Source organism: Crocodylus siamensis, chromosome 5 (assembly GCF_052110815.1).
Source record: "Crocodylus siamensis isolate JL-2025a chromosome 5, ASM5211081v1, whole genome shotgun sequence".
Classification (NCBI taxonomy): domain Eukaryota; kingdom Metazoa; phylum Chordata; order Crocodylia; family Crocodylidae; genus Crocodylus; species Crocodylus siamensis.
The window spans coordinates 125535187-125555026 of NC_143399.1; the positions used below are offsets into that span (position 1 = coordinate 125535187).

At 43.9% G+C, this 19840-nt stretch overlaps 1 protein-coding gene and 1 long non-coding RNA gene across 6 annotated transcripts in view; one reads left to right on the plus strand and one right to left on the minus strand.

Annotated features, from left to right (window-relative positions):
- Positions 1–12425, minus strand: part of LOC149864542 (uncharacterized) — a 49379-nt gene extending 36954 nt beyond the window's left edge. The window contains exons 1-2 of the long non-coding RNA XR_016442760.1: positions 12311–12425; positions 8383–8536 (exon numbers count right to left, since the gene is read on the minus strand). This is a non-coding gene — a long non-coding RNA (uncharacterized LOC149864542). The remainder of the gene's footprint in view (positions 1–8382; positions 8537–12310) is intronic.
- The window catches only part of PDE1C (phosphodiesterase 1C), a 483633-nt gene that overhangs the window by 164492 nt on the left and 299301 nt on the right, over positions 1–19840 (plus strand). For 2 of the 5 annotated variants that reach the window (XM_090050248.1, XM_090050249.1), the window contains exons 1-2: positions 9048–9066; positions 9836–9938. The exons of 1 other annotated variant lie outside the window; for it this stretch is intronic. In XM_090050248.1, the coding sequence (XP_089906374.1) occupies positions 9838–9938 (101 nt within the window). In that variant the 5' untranslated portion in view covers positions 9048–9066; positions 9836–9837. Of the gene's footprint in view, positions 1–9047; positions 9067–9151; positions 9271–9323; positions 9704–9835; positions 9939–19840 lie in introns of those variants that run through there. 2 more of the 5 variants (XM_090050247.1, XM_090050245.1) reach the window with 2 other exon arrangements.

Below are 19840 nucleotides of genomic sequence, written 5' to 3' on the forward strand. Positions count from 1 at the left end.
CCTGGAAAAGTGCAGGCTCAGGGGTGATCTGATGGCCACCTATAAGTTTATCGGGGTGACCACCAGGATCTGGGGGAACGTCTGTTCACCAGAGCACCCCAAGGGATGACGAGGTCGAACGGTCACAAACTCCTGCAAGACCGTTTCAGGCTGGACATAAGGAAGAATTTCTTTACTGTCCGAGCCCCCAAGGTCTGGAACAGTCTGCCAGCGGAGGTGGTTCAAGCACCTACTCTGAACACCTTCAAGAGTAAATTGGATGCTTATCTTGCTGGGATCCTATGACCCCAGCTGACTTCCTGCCCTTTGGGCAGGGGGCTGGACTCGATGATCTCCCGAGGTCCCTTCCAGCCCTAATGTCTATGAAAATCTATGAAATGTCTAGTAAATGTAAAGTGTCAGGGTTCTTATCAGCAGTGGAAGCTAAATCAGGTACAGGTAATTCTGTTCATGAATAAACCGTGGTCCTAAAGTATGACAAAATTAGTCATAATATTAGATGATCCAGCTGCCTGACTTTTTTGTTTTCTTTGCCCCGTGGTTTTCTGTCAATTCCTCATGTTCAGTTAATTTAGAGAATGCTACATATTGTTTTCTTTCCAAGATGTATTACTGTAGCACTGAAGCATTTCGCATTTTATAAAAGTTATGCAAATAAGTGAAAACGAAAGAAATATTCATTGGTCATTCTTATTTTTTTTCTGAAGTGTAAACCTCAACAGGAGAAATATCTGACTTTCACTCTGTCAAAAATCAGATATATTGCCGATGTATGAATCTAGAAACCTATTGGATTTTAATATGCAATCATAATCCAGAGCTTTGTAAAGTGGTTGTGGAATACATTTTCAGTATCTATTACTGTAGATATTTTTGCTTGTGTTCATTTGTGCTTAACAAAAAAGGACTCAAAAGTCTTGTTTTTAAAATCTCTTCTAATAAACTTCATAGATCTATGGGAGTTCTGTTTCCCATCAGGCATCCTGCTATATTGGAAATATTTTTCTATAACCAGTACAGTGAACTTTACAAATATTACTGCCATTTGTACTTAGTTACATAGCTTATTTTGTGGATAAATTGGACTGCTATGGAGAGTCTCTCTCTCTCTTTCTCTCTTTCAGCTTTTGGTGATACTCCTAGTTGGCACTTCTGACATGAGAGTGATATCAGCAGTTTGGGGGAAATGACATAAGTAGTTCCACTGTTTTGTAGTTAAATGAAGAAGGTGTATGTGAAGGGGAAGGAGGAGGAACCAGTGCTGTGGTCAAGATCTATTTATCTATTTATTTTAATTTTTTTGAATCTTGCTTCTGCCAGGGTTATCATGTTCGTGGACTTCTGGGCCCTGAGAGTCCCTTTGAAGTCTTGGCAAGGACGGGGCTTACTTGTGTAGAGCTGTGCTGGGATTGTTGTTTCATTAAAAAAATTAAAATTACTTAAAAAAAATTAAGTCCTATTTGAACACGGGGCTCTTTAAAAATATTTGGGTGTGGAGTGGATTCTAGGCAGTAGTGTGGAAGGAGGAAGCTTTGTCTGGCTCAGCCCTTCCCTTGCTATTTACTTTATTTGGAGGCAGAAACAAGTAGAATTCCCTCCTGAGTCCTAGCACTAAATGCAGTTTCCTCAGTTATTTCATGTAATGTGCACTGGCATAATATGTAATTGGTTAGGTGGAATTTGGGTAGCACTGCACCAACCAATTAGGTGTGCAGCACTACGTGTTAAGAGCCATAATATGCTCCCACCACAGAAGCTACCTGCTGAAAATGGCACTGACTGTACCTAAAAGCTCCCATGGGATTGTGCTTGAGTTAGTGCTCTCCCTCACTGTATATCAGATGCAAGATAATGCAGGTTAAATGATATACATTAGCAACGGGTATTTCTGGAACAGGTTCATAATGTTTAGAGTCACTACTTGTAAAGCTAGGCAAATACCATGAGGAATAATTTGATAGGCTGAACAGTTTTCCCAAAGAAAACGAGCAATGAAACACCAAACTTAAAAGCAACTAGTTGTAATACCTTGTATTTATAGTGTGCCATGAACTTTTCCCAAGTGCTTTAGAAACCTAACCACAAGCTGATTGATAGACCATTATATCTTTTTATTTAATTATTTTGCTTGCAACTGCAATGCAGCCACCCATAAAATAGCTATTGTGTTATAGTAGTGCACAGCAACTCTCCACAACAGGAAGCGCTGAAGATGGGAAGTAAAGATTTATATCCATTGGAAACTACAGGAACAACCCAGTGTTATGGGCAACATAATACTACCTAATATGGACACCATTATTTTGGTGTAATAGGTGGGGGGTGAGGGCAGGGTTGCCATGAGATCTCAAAGAAAAGCACATAGTGAAAAGCTTTCTATTTTGGTTTCTTCTCTGAAATGGGACCTGCCAACAGCATATTGGTATGGTGCCCAGTAATAGTTGTGGGGAAAAGAGAGCTATTTGTGGAATTTCTGGGCATGTGTAGATGAAATGGGGGGCCCTAAAATGAAGCAGTGGGTTTTTTAAAACACTGCTTCAATTTAGGGTGCTTTAAACTCCCATGTCATGCACACACCTCACTGACTTACCTGCCTCTCCAGCTGTGGGGAGGGGAGGGTGAGCTGCCAGGGGGTAGAGCAGTCCCTGAGCTGCAAGGGGAGGCTGGTGCTTCCCTCCGCAGCAGTGGCAGCTCCCCTAGGAGGCACCCACCTGCAGGCACCTGGCTTGGGCAGTCCTGGGGGGCACCACAGCCGCAGAGGGAAGCACTGGGCCCCCATGCAGCTCAGGCAGGCAGGCAGGCTCCAGGGGGCGGAAAAAATTATCAGGTTTGCCGCTTTTCTTGGGTGGAGCCTGCCCTCCCAGGCTGCTGCCAGGCTGCCTGTAGAGCTTCCTGCACAGCTCCTGAGCTGTGCAGAGTCTGGTGTTTTGTTCCAAAGATGTAGGAGCAGCAAACTAAAACTCCTTGGAGAAATTTTGGTTTGCTGTGCCCCAAGTCATTTAAAGTGAATTATGCCGCCAAATTTCCTACAACAGCTGTAATTAGTGTGCAATACGCCGCCACCACGTGCAAACACCAACACCATTAAAGCAGTGCAAAAACATTTATCCCACTTTAAAGTGCCATGCACACGTGTCCCTCATTTAGTCTACATACGGCCAACACTAATACTTCCCGTAAGGCAAGTTTTCCTTGGATATATTTTGTGTTAACCCAGTTCCCTCCTGTCTACACTGGAAGATCATATCAAATCAGACAGCTCATGGTAGTTTGGTCCTCAAAACATAAAATCGTATTAACAATTGCGTAACATCTCTATGGTAACTACAGCAACTGGAGGAGTAGTACTAGTTTAAAGGCTTTCCTATCTTTAGCTGTCGCTGCTACAATTTAACATCTGGAAATGTAGAAGAAAGAACATAAATTGGCTAGTTATATCTCTGCACACTGCTAGATAGTGCTCCCCAGTGACCTCATGGATTACATTTTTGTATTTAAATGGTTAAACTCTTATTAGTTCCATTATGCAGATTAAGGGACATTCTAAAGGTCCAAGGAAGCCTGACTGTGTGAAAGGTTAAGCACTTCCTATGGGATATAGATACCCAGTTAGGCAGAATGCCCTGAGACTCTTCCATTCCCTTGTTCTCTCCAATTCCATGCCACCACTAACTAGTAGCTGTAGTATACTATCCTGTATTAGTAGCTGTGGATGAAGAAAGGATACGTTACTACACTGCATTCAGGTGTTTTTTCCCCCCACTCTAAGCACTGGAGAGAAATATTATTCTTGAGAGATCCTGAATGACAATAGGGATAGTTTTTTTCTTAAGATTCTTCTGTACAAACAATAAACAAATGAAGGAATAATAGGAAAAGAGGGAGCAAGAGTCATTGGCTAATAGCTTTATTTCTGAGATTTGAGTGCTGTCTCCAGTCAAACCAGGGATCCTCTCCATCCCATGTTGCATGCTACTGCACTAAATCAGTTGGGGACCGCAAGCCATTTCATCAGCTGAATGTATCTCTAAGCTAAAAACAGATGTTAGATTTCGGGACAAAGACAGACCCCAGCAGAAGTCCTATGCCAGTGGAGGAGGGGGCTTAAAGCCCTGTCCCCCCACCTCATTCTGCTGGCCTGGCCCAGGGTCTGGCCATCCCCCAGCTCCAGCAACAAGTGGGGGAAAAGCCTGTGAGGGGCTGCTCTGCCCCCATTAGGCCAACTCTGGCTGTGGTCCAGAGCCAGGTTTCCCATCCCCATCCCCTTCTCAGCCAGCCAGTGCAGCAACCATGCTCCGGTTGGGGAGTAGAAAGAGAAAGATGGGGCCCACCTTGCTCCATTGGAACAGACATTACAGCACAGCCCAGGGCTACAAAGCACCCTGGGATGCTGGGGACTGTGATTTAATTTGAACCAGGAAGAGGTTTGGGACAGAAGTTCCATAAATTGGTTTGACCTAAGTCAATTCAGTCTGATACTACATTCAACCAGGTTCATCTTAAATTTGTTTTGGCCTTTTTGAAGGAGGTTTATGTGCACTGAACTTCTGTTTTGTTACAGGTTTAAACCAGTTTCTGATCCCTTAAACTAGGTTATGTGTAACCTCTGTCCCTAGCCTGACTGTATATGCTTTATCTTGATTACACCTCTCCTGATAGCTGCATTTTTTCCTTGAATCATTGTTGCAGCTCCTTGTTGATCAAATTCACAGTAATCTGCAGGGAGAACCACATTTGATTTTAGTGAGACTTTTGTCTAATGTCTTCTCATTATGGACCTCGAGCTTTCCTAGCTTCCAGCTTGTTTACTGTATGACCGTTTATTATACCTAGAATCAACGGTGTTAGGTATGCTACAGTCACATAGGAAGACAGGTGCTGCTTTTTAAGATGTATATAATATTAAAGACACATTCTCCTCTCCTCTCCAAGACTAAAATATATTGAAGAAAAGTTCTGTCACCCTCATCTGTCTGTGATGTGAGGCTGATAAAAAGTTGAAGCAATCTAATGTTACCATTCACAAGAGGCTCTAAATCAAAATCTTGTTACTTTTAAACATTTGGGTACATTGCCCAGCAGTGGGCCTCATCTCTCTCCCTTCTCTGCTTCTTCTTTTCCTAGTATCTTTAAACTTTTGCCACTGGTATACACAAGATCTCTTATATGCATCTCCTGCAACCTGGACTATTTTTTCTATGTCTCTTCCCTCTCTAACTCTCTTTTTTTGTGGGAGTGGGGAGAGGAGGGAGGGAAGTTGCTATTTCCCTTACCTTCTTCTTTTTCTTACTTTATCTGTTCTTTTCTGTGCTGTACAGTGCTTTCAAGTGCAATTTTTATAAAGGTCAAAGGTATAGAGTAGGGTTGAGAGCTTTAAAACCTGGAAGCCACGTGCCTCATCACACTGTTGCTTTTATATAAATGTTAATGTATATTTCCTTCCCAAATTAAAGCTGATATGGAGGTTGATATGATAATTTGCTGGAGGTGCATGTTTTGATGGCATCTTGACAATTCTTTGCTGTTCAGGTAGTGGTAACTTGTAGGAAATGGGATGTAAGAAAACATGGCTGCCAGGCATGGGACGCATGAGCCCCTCTTTCTGCTGTGTCATCTGTCAGCCACAGGCATATATCAGGCAGGCAGTGGGGTAGGGGGGAAAGGAAGCATTTATGTCCCTGCATGAAACCCATCACGAAGCACCCCACGATGTACATGCAGACCTGACATTAAGCCCAGGAGAACCCCTGCAAGTGGGTGCTGTCCCATGGAGCCTGATGTGACTGCTGTGCACCCGCTTAGGGACCTCCATGCATCCTGGGAGTGGGTGCAGCCCCACAGAGCCTGACCCCATGGAGCCTGGGCATGGGCAAGCATTCCCTTCACACCCTGCCTCTCATTGCCTGCCTGCAGTTGACAGATACTTGTGGCTGAAAGATGATGCAGCAGTGGGAGGACGGAATGCTTGCTCATGCCCAGCAGCCCAGTCAGGTTTCATGGTGCTGTGCCCATTCATGGGCTTATGGGGGTTCCTGGGTGTGTGTGCAGGAGCCAGGGTCAAGCTCTGTAGGGCTGCACCCACTCACTGGGTTTCATTTGGACTCTGTTTCAGGTCTGCATGTACATTGTTGGGTGTTATGTGATGGGACACAGATGCCTCCTTTCTCCCCCTGCGCTGCCTGCCTGTGGCTGACAGCTAGCTGGAAGTGGGGCTGCAGAAAAGGTCCATGCTAGAAAGGATCTGTGCTAACTTGGCTCTGTGGCAGCTTGAGGATGGTTGGAGCACTGGGCACTTGGTTGGAGCAGCTAAGCACAGGGCAAGTGCTAGCATGCCTCCTTGTGAGGGGGGGCTAGCGGGTAGCTGCAAAGGAGTCTGGGATGCTGGCAGACAGTGACCTGACTTGAATAAATAGGGGAACCAGTACTGCGGTTCAATGCACTGGTCCCACCTACAATGAGTAAGTTTGAGTGCACATAGATCCGGGTCTATTTGAGACTGGATTCCACTGTTTTTAGACCAGTCTGTGTGTGCTGAACTTCTGCTCTGTTATGGGTTTAGACTGGTTTCTGAGCACTTAGACTGGTAAAAGTGTAATGTCAATATCTGGTTCATGTTCCTGTGCAAAGCTGAACTAGAAAAGCACAGTCCTAGTGATCTTTAGATATAGCTTGATGTAAAGTATGGACCACTGTGTTGACAGTGGGTTTGGCCTGGCAGCAATCTTATGAAACCACAGTATAAGTTGCAAATCCTCAGATACCTTTCTCCTATGTGTTCCCACTTGTGTGTCTGTCCTTGGCTCCTGTGACTTTTGCAGACCTAGAGACAACATCTAGAAGATCTGTGGTAATAGGATTCATATAGTATAATGTGAGTTTGAGCGAATTTGAGCCCTGAAAAGCAGAATGGTTTCCTACATTAGGTGTACTTTGAAAATAAGGCCCGTATTAGGTTAAATTTCAGACATATAGAGCCCATATGCTGGACCAATAATGGTCAAATAATATGAAGAAATACCTTGGCTATTTTAGGTAAAGGGGGACAGTGTGAGTTGTTCCCATTTTACTCTTGGGGGAAACTGAGATACAGAAAAGTGAAGGGCTTCCCCAAGCTCACCTAGCTGGCCAGGGTTAGAGGCTGGAAGAGAATCCAAGTATTCTGGGGCACTTGTAAATGTGAAGGTTATCACAATGTACACATGATGAAAATGTCATTTGTGTAGCTTAATGGTATCATACATTACACATGCATGAGTATGGGGGTTTTTAGATGAGTTTGCATAATTGCAGACTAAACCACATCTGGATGTAGTTTAGTTTGCAAGGATGTGTTGCAGCTGTTAGCTTACCCCCCAGCCATGGGAGAGGTGGGCAGGCTACGCAGAAAAAAAGGATTGGGACTCTCACTCCTTATGCTTTCAGTAGGTGCCTGCTGATGGCAGAAGTGGTGCGGGGCCTGATCCTTTTTTCTTTCTTGGAACCTGCCCACCTCTCCCATAGCTGGGGGGTGGGGGGTGGGGAAGGCAAGCTGCCAGTGGGCTGAGTGGGTCCTAAGCTGCGGAGGACCCTGGTCCTTCCCTCCTCAATTCTGGCACACCACACCGGGGCCGCCCAGGCAGGCTGCTAGTGGGTTGGGTACTGCTCCAGCTTGGAGGCAGCACTTGGCATGCTCCAACTGTTCCCCAAGCCTGCCTGCTTGGATGTCTGCCAGGTGCTGCTCCCCAGGTGGGTTTGGGGACCAGTTGGATCAGGCTGGGTGTTGCCTCTCAGCTGGGGCAGCACCCTGCCCACTTGCACCCCACCCAGTTGGCACTGGGGGGTGCTGCTGCTGCAGAAGGAAGGACCAGGGCCCCCTGCAGCTCACGGGCCACTCAGCTCACTGGCAGCTTGCCCCCCAGCTTCAGGCAGGCTCTGGCCCTGAGAAAAAAAGGAAAATAAAGGATCGGGCCCCTCGCCATAACATGACAGAAAAATTGAAATGTTGCGTTTCAATTAAAAACCCACTGTTTCAGTTTAGGAGGCATAGAATGAAACTCTGAGAACTAAATCCCCATCACAAGTACAAGCGCCCCTGAATCCTATCCCAGTGCCTATCCAGTAAGCCACACTGCCTTCATGCACACTTGTACGCTAAAATTTATCTGTATAGGTTTGAGTCTGTTCTCTAAGAAAAAGTAACAAAATTGGGGTGCAGGAATGAACCCAGATGTTATTGTGTTGGAATGGGATTGAATTAAAGACAGTGAAATTAATTGCATGACTAAGGGCCACTGTGTGATTAAGGGCTTGTGGAATTAGGCTCATTGGTGTATTTTTCATGCTGCAGACTGCTCGAAGTGTAAATTGACAAACTTGTACAACTGTAACAGAGTTGTCATTTACCAGAAAAATTTCAGCAGAGGTTCCTTTCGTACCAATGGCAAGGATGATTTCTCAAAGGGCATCAGATACCATATCTCTTCATCTGCCATAACTGTTGATGCTGGTGCAAAGTTTCAAAGATAATTTTACCTTACCGCAATGTCTCCATCTACATCTGCAGAATAAATAAAAATACAAGCTAAAACATCAGAATTCATAGATCTTCACTCTTGTACAATTTAGAGCTGTCAAATATTGGTATAATTTTAGGGCATTCCTGTCTTAAAGAGAAATATATGAGGTGTGAACTACAAACAAAAATACTGTATAATAAGCGCCCCAAAGCATCTTAAAGCAGGGATCCCATTTCACAATCAGGGCTTTAATCTCTCAGGAATAAAGCTCTTGAAGTTGAGCTATAGTTTCTATTCTGGCTTTTATGGTGCATAATTTATACTATATGTATCAATATTGTTGATGTTTTGTGTACACATATATGTTCATCATTAATATTAGTGTTTGAACTTGAAGTATCTTCTTCAGTTAAGTACTTCCCCTTTCCTCTGGTTTTGATGCTTGGTCACCAGCTTTATTTATTTATTTCAAATTAATTTTGCCCAAGTTGAAGCCCTGCAGCTTGTTCTCCGTATCGCTTGCTCGTGAAAGCACGCTGGCTGCACAGAGGCATATGACTGTTTCTCAGAAGTGAGTCGTGCATCTACTTTCTTTGATTTTTTCCTTCCTTTTTTATCACAGCCAGCCTTTCTCCAGCTGACTGTTCTCTCTCCGTGTGTATGTGTGTGTGTGTATGTGTGTGTGTGTGTGTGTGTGTGTAGTATTGCCCAGGCTATGCTGACAGACGACTTTTTTCTCAGTTGTCAGTTTTCTTGCTTGTCAGCAGAGCTGCTGGTAAGTGGAAGAAAACAACAGGGCGGGAGGAGTAAGAGACTGAACCGAAGGAGAGTGAGAGGGAGGACCAACACTGGAGGGAGAGAGGGTTGCCATTCGCAGCATGGTGGAGCGAGGACTCTCAGGGTCCAGCGAATAGAGAAGCAGAGAATCGGGATCTGTACAACTCCCCATCCTCCCATTCATACAGCTTAGTTATTATCAAGGGATTTTTCCTGCCCCCCTCCTTCCCCTCTCCTCCCTTGATAAAGACCCTTCAGCTGATATTACTGATCATATCCTTGGCTTATTGTAAAAAACTCTGTGATGGCTTTCAATCTGGAGATCAGCCTCTAATCCCCTCCATCACACTCAGGACCATGGCATGCTGCCACAGCTACCCTCAGTGTGCACCTGGAGTTCTTGCTGGCTACACACACTTCCTCTAATCAAAGTGAGGGGGGAGGCTTAGAGGTGTTTGGAAAAATGTTTGCTGCTCCTGTGCAGTGTTAAAGGTGGAGTGTGTGCATGTGTGGGGGGTGATATCCATACCTCTCTGAGGTTTAACCAAAGCAATCACCTGCAGCTATGGAGTCACCAACTAAGGAAATTGAAGAATTTGAGAGCAACTCTCTGAAATACCTGCAGCCGGAGCAAATAGAGAAAATCTGGCTTCGTCTCAGAGGACTGTAAGTAATACGCTTGGGGTTATTTTTTTTTAAAACTCCTTTACCCTCATTGTCATAATTATTATAATACTTTATTGTTCTTGTTTTATGTATACCTTTTAAAAATAGCCTAAGAGTTTCCACACCTGCTCTCTGTATACACAGTGACTTCCACTTACTCTTCACAAAAGGACAGTCTGCTTCCTTAAAAGCACTGAAACGGCTTGTTACAGTGAACTAACATTTTCCAATGAGAGTGCGGAAATGTCACTAGATGAGGCATTGTAGCATAGCAGCAGTTACCAAGATGTTAATGATTCTGAGTGCCAGTAGTAGAAAAGTTAATATGTACAAAGTGGTACTTAATTAAAGTCTCTTTTTTTTAAGATTGTTATTAAACTTACACTGCATGTCACATCTAAATGAATTGCATTTCAGAGACTGGTTCCTGCACTGAAGTAGTTAATATGAACAAATGGAGAAGGAGGCAGAGTTGGAAAATGTTTTAAATAGCAGTGATAATGGCAGGATATCCATGCTCTGTTATTAACACTCATGTCCACAGATTGGATTGGATTTATTAATTTATACATCTATGTTAAGAACAACTTTGCTTTGCAGGGAATAGTACCTTCTCAATAGAAAGGACACTGTCTTTCAAGAAATGTGCTGTGGCTGAGGAAAAAGTAAAACTAGACAACCTAGAGATCTAGAGATAGGATGTCTTTCCCCCTCCCCCACTTCATATGTAATAAAACAATGACTACAAGCAATAAGACCCATTAATGCCCATGTATTACTTACTTGCTCCTCTGTTTCTGATCAAGCCTAAAAGGAATCTGATTGTATTAAGCTGCATCTGTCCGTATGTTCAGACTTGATTTTTTTCCCCATTTTTGAATGTGGGAGTTGTTTAACATTTCATCCCTCTAGAGAGATGCTAGTGCCAAGTTAACAATGTACAAGCTAATCACTAAAATATAGTCTAAAAGTTTAAACTTGAGTTGTTCTTTGAGCCATATTTTGTGTCTGCACTGATGGCATGTTTTATAAAGCACATCCAATACTTTTGTAATAGCCCTAATAGCCTAAAAGTTACACATGATTTCTTTCAAGGTTTCACTCCAGGAAACCTGTTTTGTGAAGAAACTTAATCAAACTAGATGACAGCTGCCTCATACTCATTCCAAATAAAACAGCTAGAACACATCTTTATTTTCACATCTCTTTTACCATGCTGTAGTATTACTAGTCCCTGAATTTGTCTGAAGTCCCTAAATAAGCACACTCCTAGATTATTCTGATAGTTTATTACATCTGAGGTTCAAAGTAGTACACATTTTCCACAGCATTATTTTTCAATTGCAGGATGCCTGATAGTATGTTATAGTGACCATATTATGTGGTCAGATTCTAGTTTTATTATACCCTTGAAAAATCAGAGTAACTGTATTGACTTCAAAGGAGTTGCCCAAAGTAAGAATCAGGTTGACTACAGTAATTTTTCCCTATATTAATATAGTGTGTGTGTGTGTGTGTGTGTGTGTGTGTGTGTGTGAGTGAGAGAGAGAGAGAGAGAGAGAGAGAGAGAGAGAAGACACCGCTTATACATACTCTTGAGAATTTCACTGCATTCTTGCTATAAGAAGAGAGATTTTATAAAGTGGATTCCCCCCTGCCCTCCTCTCCACCCTGCCCCTGTAAAATGCCTGACTGTAGGACTGTACATAGCAGCTTTTGCGTTGAGTTGGTCTAACTAAGATTTTATAGAAAGGTTTCAGTTTCTGTTCATTTATAAGCATGAATTTAGAACATAGAAGAAACATTGGCTGCAAGCTGAGATTTGGCATGCTGGTTTAAATCAGAAATGATTCTTTTAATTTATTCTGTGTGTGTGTGTGTGTGTGTGTGTCCGTGCACACACGCATGTGTATATACCCTCACAAATGCATATCTAGGCACACACATCGTATATGTGAGTGCATATATTCACACTTATAAAATATACGCTTTCAAAGCAAATGTATAGATTTTTAAAAATATTTTTAACCTTTACCTAATGTCTTTCATCTCAGAAGGTCATGGGTGCTTTACAAGCCAGATACTGTGATACATATAGGAATCTATTTCCCCCACCAGTAAAATGCAGACCACTTTATAGTACAGGAGTCATTTAGCAGACCCATGAGTTGTACAAAACAGCATAAGAGAGTAATTTAAACAATACTGCCAATTAAAACTGCTATACAAATTTTAGGTTAGCAGAATGCAGTTACCCAAATTGGGTGTTTGATCATGACACTGAAAAGGACCATGGGAATGTTAACGATCACAGATGCTCAGAAAGCACCTGCAGTAACACGGTACCCCTTAATACCATATGGAGTACTTACTCAGTAGTGACTCAGAGGACAGACCAATGTATTGCATCACCACCTCCTGCAGCACCTAGGTTTTCCAGGGAGGTCTATTTAAATTCTCACTACAGTAAGCAGGCTCAGATTGAACATGATGAAAGCCCAGTACTTTTAAAGGCTCCTGTGTTTCAAAAATGTATTCTGCTTACACAGAGTAAGAGCAAATCTTGACCTTGTGCAGCTGGTGAGGAGTGTATTTAGTTCAGGATGTTTCAGATTTGGAAGGTCACGCAAAGCATATATGTTCTGTTTATAGCAAAGTGTTCTGTGGGAGACTGTGGCGGGGGGGAGGCTGTGTAAGCTTGGGACTAGAGGATCTGCTGCAGTGTGCATCATCTCTGGGCAGGGGCACACAAGAGCCGTCCAACAGGCTCCCCTCTGTGGACTGTCTTTATCTGTGGAGTCGCTACCCAGTGTTTAGCTCGGTCACTTGGGCAACATACTGGCATGAGGATTTGGTCCATTTACAGTTTAAATCTCCTCTCCATTAGTATTTTAAGAATGAGCTACAATATGTTTTGATGAATGTTTTTAATTAATGCATACATATTAACATTCTGATATTTGCACACAGCATATTGATACAACGTGAAGAAATGTTTAGTCCATGGACCATAGTGGTCTTTCCAGGTTTAAAAGGAAAGCGGGCTTCATTGAGGTTATGGAATCATATCTGGCAACAAGTCACATATCACCTAACAGGGAATTGTGGTGTAGGTGACTGTCTTGTAGGTTACCTAAATTCATATTCATTTGGTTTCATTTTAATCAGTCAAAAAACCGCCTTCATGGAATTGTTTGTTAACCAAAGGTTTAAATATCAATCCCCGAATAACTTATTTCTGGTGACAAAGTGCTATCGGAGCTGCATGAAATTTTATTTAAGTGTTTTTTCCTCCAGAATTTTTGTTAGCCGCTCTGTCCCTTTGTGCTTGCCTCAGGGAGGTCAGGATGAGATTTACTTCCAGATTTTACCCTTTGATTTTACCAGTGTGGGCTTTTATTTATGTACAATAATCGTCACTTGAAAATAGTCTAGCTTCTCTGGCAACAACCTTGCTAGTTTTGCACCTGGCAATAGTGTGTGTGTGTGCACGTGTGCGTGTGTGTTTGCACACACGCGTGCCCCAACATTTGTCCCAAAATGAACCCATTCTTGAATCTAATACAATGAAAAAATAAAGGAGTTGAGCTGTGAATAGCTTTAGATTTCTTTATTTCTGACTCAGGCAGTAACTATGGTCTCATTCATCCCCCAAACTCCAGGTATAAAGGGTCTCCATAATGTTGTGGATCTTATCCTTCCCTCACATTGGCTAGTGGCCAGCATTGTAGCTCCTGGGCCTAGAGAAAACCTCTGCAGTTCTTAGGAATCCAAATATAGGGGAGCGGATGGCCCAAGCTGGGAAGTGGGGTAGAAGCAATGTTCACTTTTTAGAGCACTAAAGAGGAGGGAACGCATTGAGCCTACAGGCTAAGTGGAGCCCAAGGAAGAGGTCAGTGGTCAGCCTTATCCATTTCATGGGGGAATTGCTCACAGCATTTTAGGTTCTTGCATGTGCTGCCCTATCTTGAGCCAAACTCCCTACTCATCCTGCTCAGAGCAAGAAAAAGCAATGCATGCCCCCTGTCTGTGTGCTGCTTCACCATGTTTGTTAGTTGTGGGCTGTCGGCCTGCTACCATTCCAATACATGCAAACTGGGAGGCGGGGGCACATTGCCAAGTGCACTCGCACGCAGCTGGTATCCGTGCAGCACTTGTCCTGTTAGGCAATTGACGATCAGTTCTCTGTGATTTCTCTGCTGCCACTTGGATGCAGAGCCATCCATTTGTTTCCTCATATGGGGGTCTGCTTTGCACAACTGCCTGTTATTCCTGAAGTGTTCACCCATGGAGATTGACAAGCTTAGACTGCAAGAAACTCCGTTTCTTAAGGATGTGCCAATTGTGTGTTTATGGTTCCTAGCAGCTGCTTGTGAGAGAAATGAGACTTGAAATCTCACATTTTCAAGCAGGAAGCTTGTACTGTCTCTGCAATATGTACTTCATCTGTAAAACTCTTCTTCATTCAAATCTGTTTTGCCAAGCTAAGGGCTGCGACATCTTTTACTTAGCAGTCCTACAAAACCACCAATGTTAACTTTGACATCAACTCTGTATTTTTTGAAAACCACCGAATTAATAAAACTAGCTTTGTAAATGCAAAGATTTGTTCCTCACAAGAGATATGAACTGATTTTAGCACACATAAAACACTGGCAATGACACAACTTTAAAATGTGATTTGGAAACAAGACCTCTTGCTTTTACAGCTGAGAGAATGGATAATTGTGACCCAATTTTTTCTTCTTTTACTTGAAATAGATTCAAATGCCCTGTTCCATAGCTAAACATGCCTATAAATGAACTAAAGAATGGTTGCATTTACTGATGTGCAGAAAATCAGGAGCTGTGTTGAAGCCCTCTCACAAATTAAGATTGAGTGAGTGTTTGCTTAAAAAGCAAATGGTTGCCTGGTGTCAATCCTGAAAGCTTCATTAGTTTTAGTGGGGCTCTGATGATATATAGTAAGTGAGGATCCAACAGGAAATAGCTTTCAGTTTATGATTTTGGCTGTGCTTCTGTTCTAAAAAAAAAAGAAGCCCTTAATTTCTAGTTAATCCAGTATTATCTGAATTGTCCAGCAACTGCCTCTCAGCATTTCAGAAAGCAGGGGAAAGTGGACTTTAACCTTCTTTCCCACAGCTAGCATTACAATACTAAATTACTGGGTTCAGATGACACTTGAGGTGCAGACAGAAGTTACATTTTTTGCACAATTGGCTCCCTGAAAGTGCCCTACAGCTGTGCCATGACACATGTGCATGGCTGCAGAGCACTTTTAAAGTGGCCAATCACACAACAAATTAACTCTCGTCACATGAGGGATCAGATAATGGCGCTCCAGTTTAGAGAGCCCTTAAGGAACTTGCATTCCCTAGGGTTAATTTGTTGCATGATCAGAGCTGGGCTGATGCAGCCCATCCCCACCTCTAGAGCTGTCAGCAGGAAGAGAGAGGGGAGGGGGAGCAAGCTGCCAGCTGGAGTTGGCCCAGCATGAGCTGGAGCCAGAGACTTCACAGCCCAACCCCAGCCCTACCCTCCAGTTCAAGTCAGGCAAACCCAAGCAACAACTCTCTCCCTCCTCTCTCCCTGGATCTGGAACTGGGGTTGGGGAGGGATGAAGCTGGGGGAGAAGGGCAGCTCCTTGGCTGCAGCGAGGCTCCTTGGGCTCCTGCAGACAGGATTGATTTCCACCCCCCATCCCCTGACCCAACAGGAGAATGTCTATTGGGTCGGGGTATGCTCTAACTCATGGTGCTTTATGGCCTGCACATCTGTCAGTGTCCTTAGTGTATATTGCTTTCCCATGCCGCTAAAGATGCAATTACAAACAGAGCATTTCTCACTGACCTGTGACACAGTAGGATCCTCCACTTTACATTCATTTTCTTGCTGCCCTTCCCCCTCCCCCACTTTTCTAACTGTGAATTGGAACTGGTGTTAAAAATGGAAAGAAAAATTAAAAAGCTAGATGTACCTTTTAAACTTGCCACTTTTGCATAAGTCACAGGGAGTATTTCAGAAAGTGCAGGAACTCTCTACTTCCTTCAACTGATCCTAGGAAGTATATTGAATTAATCCTGCCAATACTGAGGTAGTTTAATGCAAATACGTGATTAGGGTCCAGCTCTATTCCCACTGGAGTTTAAGTGATGCAACTGTGTGTGCAGTTTCAGTAGGAGAAGCTTGAAGTGTTTTTGTGACTGAAGGCAATGAAACAAGTATTTAAGTGCCATCACTCAGCATATCCATTTCTCCCCTGTATCTGTCTGTGTTCTACAATAGTTTTAGGGTTTCTTCTTTAAAAATGCAACCTACACAAAAAATAGTTTTCTCAGTGATAGCACTTGTACTTGTCCATGTTTTATTTTGGCCAGGTACAGATATTACATTTTTACCGGTATAGGTGATCAGAAACCGGTCTATACCCATAACAGAATAGAAATTTGGCACACATGGACTGGTTTAAAAATGGTGGAATCCAGTCTAAGATTTGCTGCCCCCCAATCAAAGGGTGAATGTGTGTTCTGTTCACTATTGATCTAAGCCATGCCACTTATTGAAAAGCACATAATTTAAATCAATTCTACCTTGGGCTTTTTGAATCAGAGAATCAGAGAAAATTAGAGTTGGAAGGGACTTCAAGAGGTCATCTAGTCCAACCCCCTGCTCAAAGGAGGACCACCCCCAACTAGATCATGCCAGCCAAAGCTTTGTCTAGCTGGGTCTTAAACACCTCCAAGGATGGAGAGCCCATGACCTCTCTGGGTAACCTGTTCCAGTGTTTTACTACCCTTCTAATGAGAAAATTATTCCTAATATCTAAGCTAAACTTCCCTTGCTGCAACTTGAGGCCATTGCTCCTTGTCCTGTCATCTGCCACCACTGAGAATAGGACCATCCTCTTTGGAATCACCCTTCAGGGAGTTGAAGGCTGCTATTGAATTCCCCATCAGTCTTCTCTTCTACAGGCTAAATAAGCCCAGTTCTCTCAGCCTCTCCTCAGAAGTCATATGCCCCTTACCATTTTTGTTGCCCTCCGCTGGACTCTGTCTAATTTGTCCGCATCCTTTCTGCAGTGGGAAGCCCAAAACTGAACACAGTGCTCCAGATGTGGCCTCACCAGTGTTGAACAGAGGGGAAAAATCACTTGACTTGACCTGCTGGCAACATACCTACCAATGCAACCCAGTATGCCATTAGCCTTCTTGGCAACAAGGGCACATTGCTGGCTCATATTCAGCTTATTGTCCACCATAACTCCCAGGTCCTTTTCTGCTGTGCTGCTGCCCAGCCTGTCAGCCACCAGCCTAGACTGGTGCATGGGATTGCTCTGTCCTAAGTGCAGAACTTTGCACTTGTCCTTGTTGAACCCCATGAGATTTTTTTGGCCCAATCCTCCAATTTGCCTAGGTCACTCTGAATCCTAGCCCTACCGTCCAGCTTTTCTACTACTTCCCCAGCTTAGTGTCATCTGCAAACTTGCTGAGGGTGAACTCTATATCATCTTCCAGGTCGTTGATCAAGACTTTGTATAAAACTGGCCCCAGGACTGACCCCTGGGGCACTCCATTTGATATTGGCTGCCAACTAGACATCGAGCCATTGATTACTACCCTCTGAGCCTGATGCTCCAGCCAGCTTTCTATCCACCTTAGAGTCCATTTATCCAGCCCATAGTTCCTTAGCTTGCCTGCAAGAATGTTGTGGGAGACCATATCCAAAGCATTGCTAAAACCAAGGTATATTGTATCCACTGGTCTCCCTGTATCCACAGAGCCAGTCATCTCATCAGAGAAGGCAGCCAGGTTGGTCAGGCATGACTTGCCCCCTGGCGAATCCATGCTGCCTTGTTTCTAATCACCTTCTTCTCCAAGTCCTTGGAAGTTAATTCCTTGAGGATCTGCTCCATGATTTTTCCAGGGACTGAGGTGAGGCTGACAGGTTTGTAGTTCCCCGGATCCTCATTTCCCCACTTTTTAAATATGGGCACTATGTTTGCCCTTTTCCAATTATCTAGGACCTCTCCTCATCACTGTGAGTTTTCAAAGATGATGGCCAGTGGCTCTGCAGTCTCATCAGCCAACTCCCTCAGCACCCCTGGGTGTATCCCATCTGGCCCCATGGACTTGTACACTTCCAGCTTTGCTAAATAGTCCCTAACCTGTTTTTTCATCACTGTTGACTGCTCCCCTCCTCCCCAAACTGTGCTGCATGGTGCAGCAGTCAGGCCGTTGACCTTGGCTGGGAAGACTGAAGTGCACTTCAGGGTGCATCCTCTGTCACAAGATTGCCTCCCCCATTCAGTAAGGGACCCACACTTTCCCGGATCCTCCTCTTGCTACCAACATATTTCTAGAAACCCTTCTTGTCACCCTTCACATCCTTTGCTAACTGCTACTCCAGTTGGTCTTTGGCTTTCCTGACTTCAACCCTGCATGCCCAAGCAATGATTTTATATTCTTCCCTAGTTATTTGTCCAAGTTTCCACTTCTTATAAGCTTCCTTTTTGTGATTTAGTTTACTGAGGGGTTCCCTGCTAAGCCAAGCTGGTCTTCTGCCATACTTGCTAGTCTTCCTGCACAGTGGGATGGTTTGTTCCTGCAGTCTCAGTAAGGCTTCTTTCAAGTACAGCCAGCTCTCCTGGACTCCTCTCCTCCACAGACTGGCTTCCTAGGGAATCCTGCCCATGAGTTCCCTGAGTGAGTCAAAGTCTGCTTTTCTGAAGTCCAAGGTCCTTACTCTGCTGCTTTCCATCCTTCCTTTCTTCAGTTCATCCTGAACTCAATTGTCTCATGGTCACTGCTGCCCAAGTTGCTACCCACTAATCCCATTCCCCACCAATTCATCCCTGTTTGTGAGCAGCAGGTCAAGAAGAGCACAGCTCCTAGTTGGCCGCTCCAACACTTGCACCAGGAAGTTGTCCCCAACACTCCGCAAAAATGTCCTGGATTGCTTGTGCACTGCTGTATTGCCCTCCCAGCAGATGTCAGCGTGATTGTCCCCCATGACAACCAGGGCTTTTAATCAGGAAACTTCCATTAGCTGTTTGAAGGAAGCCTCATCCACCACTTCCTCCTGCTCTGTTGGTCTATAGCTGACACCCACTACAACATCAACCTTATTGCTCTCCCTTCTAACCTTAACTCAGAGACTTTCAACAGGTCTATCTCCAGTTTCAGCCTGGAACTCTGAGCAATCATATGGCTCTTTTACATGAAGCACAGCTCCTCCTCCTCTTCTCCCCTGCCTGTCCTTCCTGAACAGTTTGTACCCACCCATGACAGTGCTCCAGTCACACGAGCTATTCCACTAAGTCTCTGTTATTCCAATCACTTACCTTTCCAGGGCAGGATCTGGTGTCTGGCTTCTCTTTTCCTTCCTCCCAGCAATCTGCCTGCAAAGTGCTCACCCTGTTTGCAGTCCCTGTTTGCTGGCTTCTTGGTCATTGTACCTTGGTTGCTGCCTTTGGTTTGCTGAATGTCTGTACCTAACTTTAAAGAGTGCTACTAAGCAGGAGAACAGAGGGTTCCCTTTAACTCCTTAAACATTCTCTACACATTGGACTTTGTCCCCAGCTGTTTTAGCTGGCAGCAGATAGTGGAGGCTAAAAAAACACCTCAGAAAGCACCACTTTGTTAGGAAATGTGTAAATCAGTTAGTTTTCGAGTGGAAAATATGAATATGCTAATTCCTTTTCGGCATTGAGAGGCAATTCTGTTGTCTTTTGGTCTTACTTTCAATCTTCCTGAACCTCCTGAGAGCCTGGGTTTAAACTAAGGCCCTGTTCACCCTGGGAGCAAAATACTGCAAGGTCCAATTGCATTTAAATCCAGTTGTTACTACCAAGTTTTTAGTAAGGCTTTGCTGCTGAGTGTGGGTGGAGATTATTTGTCTGCAAG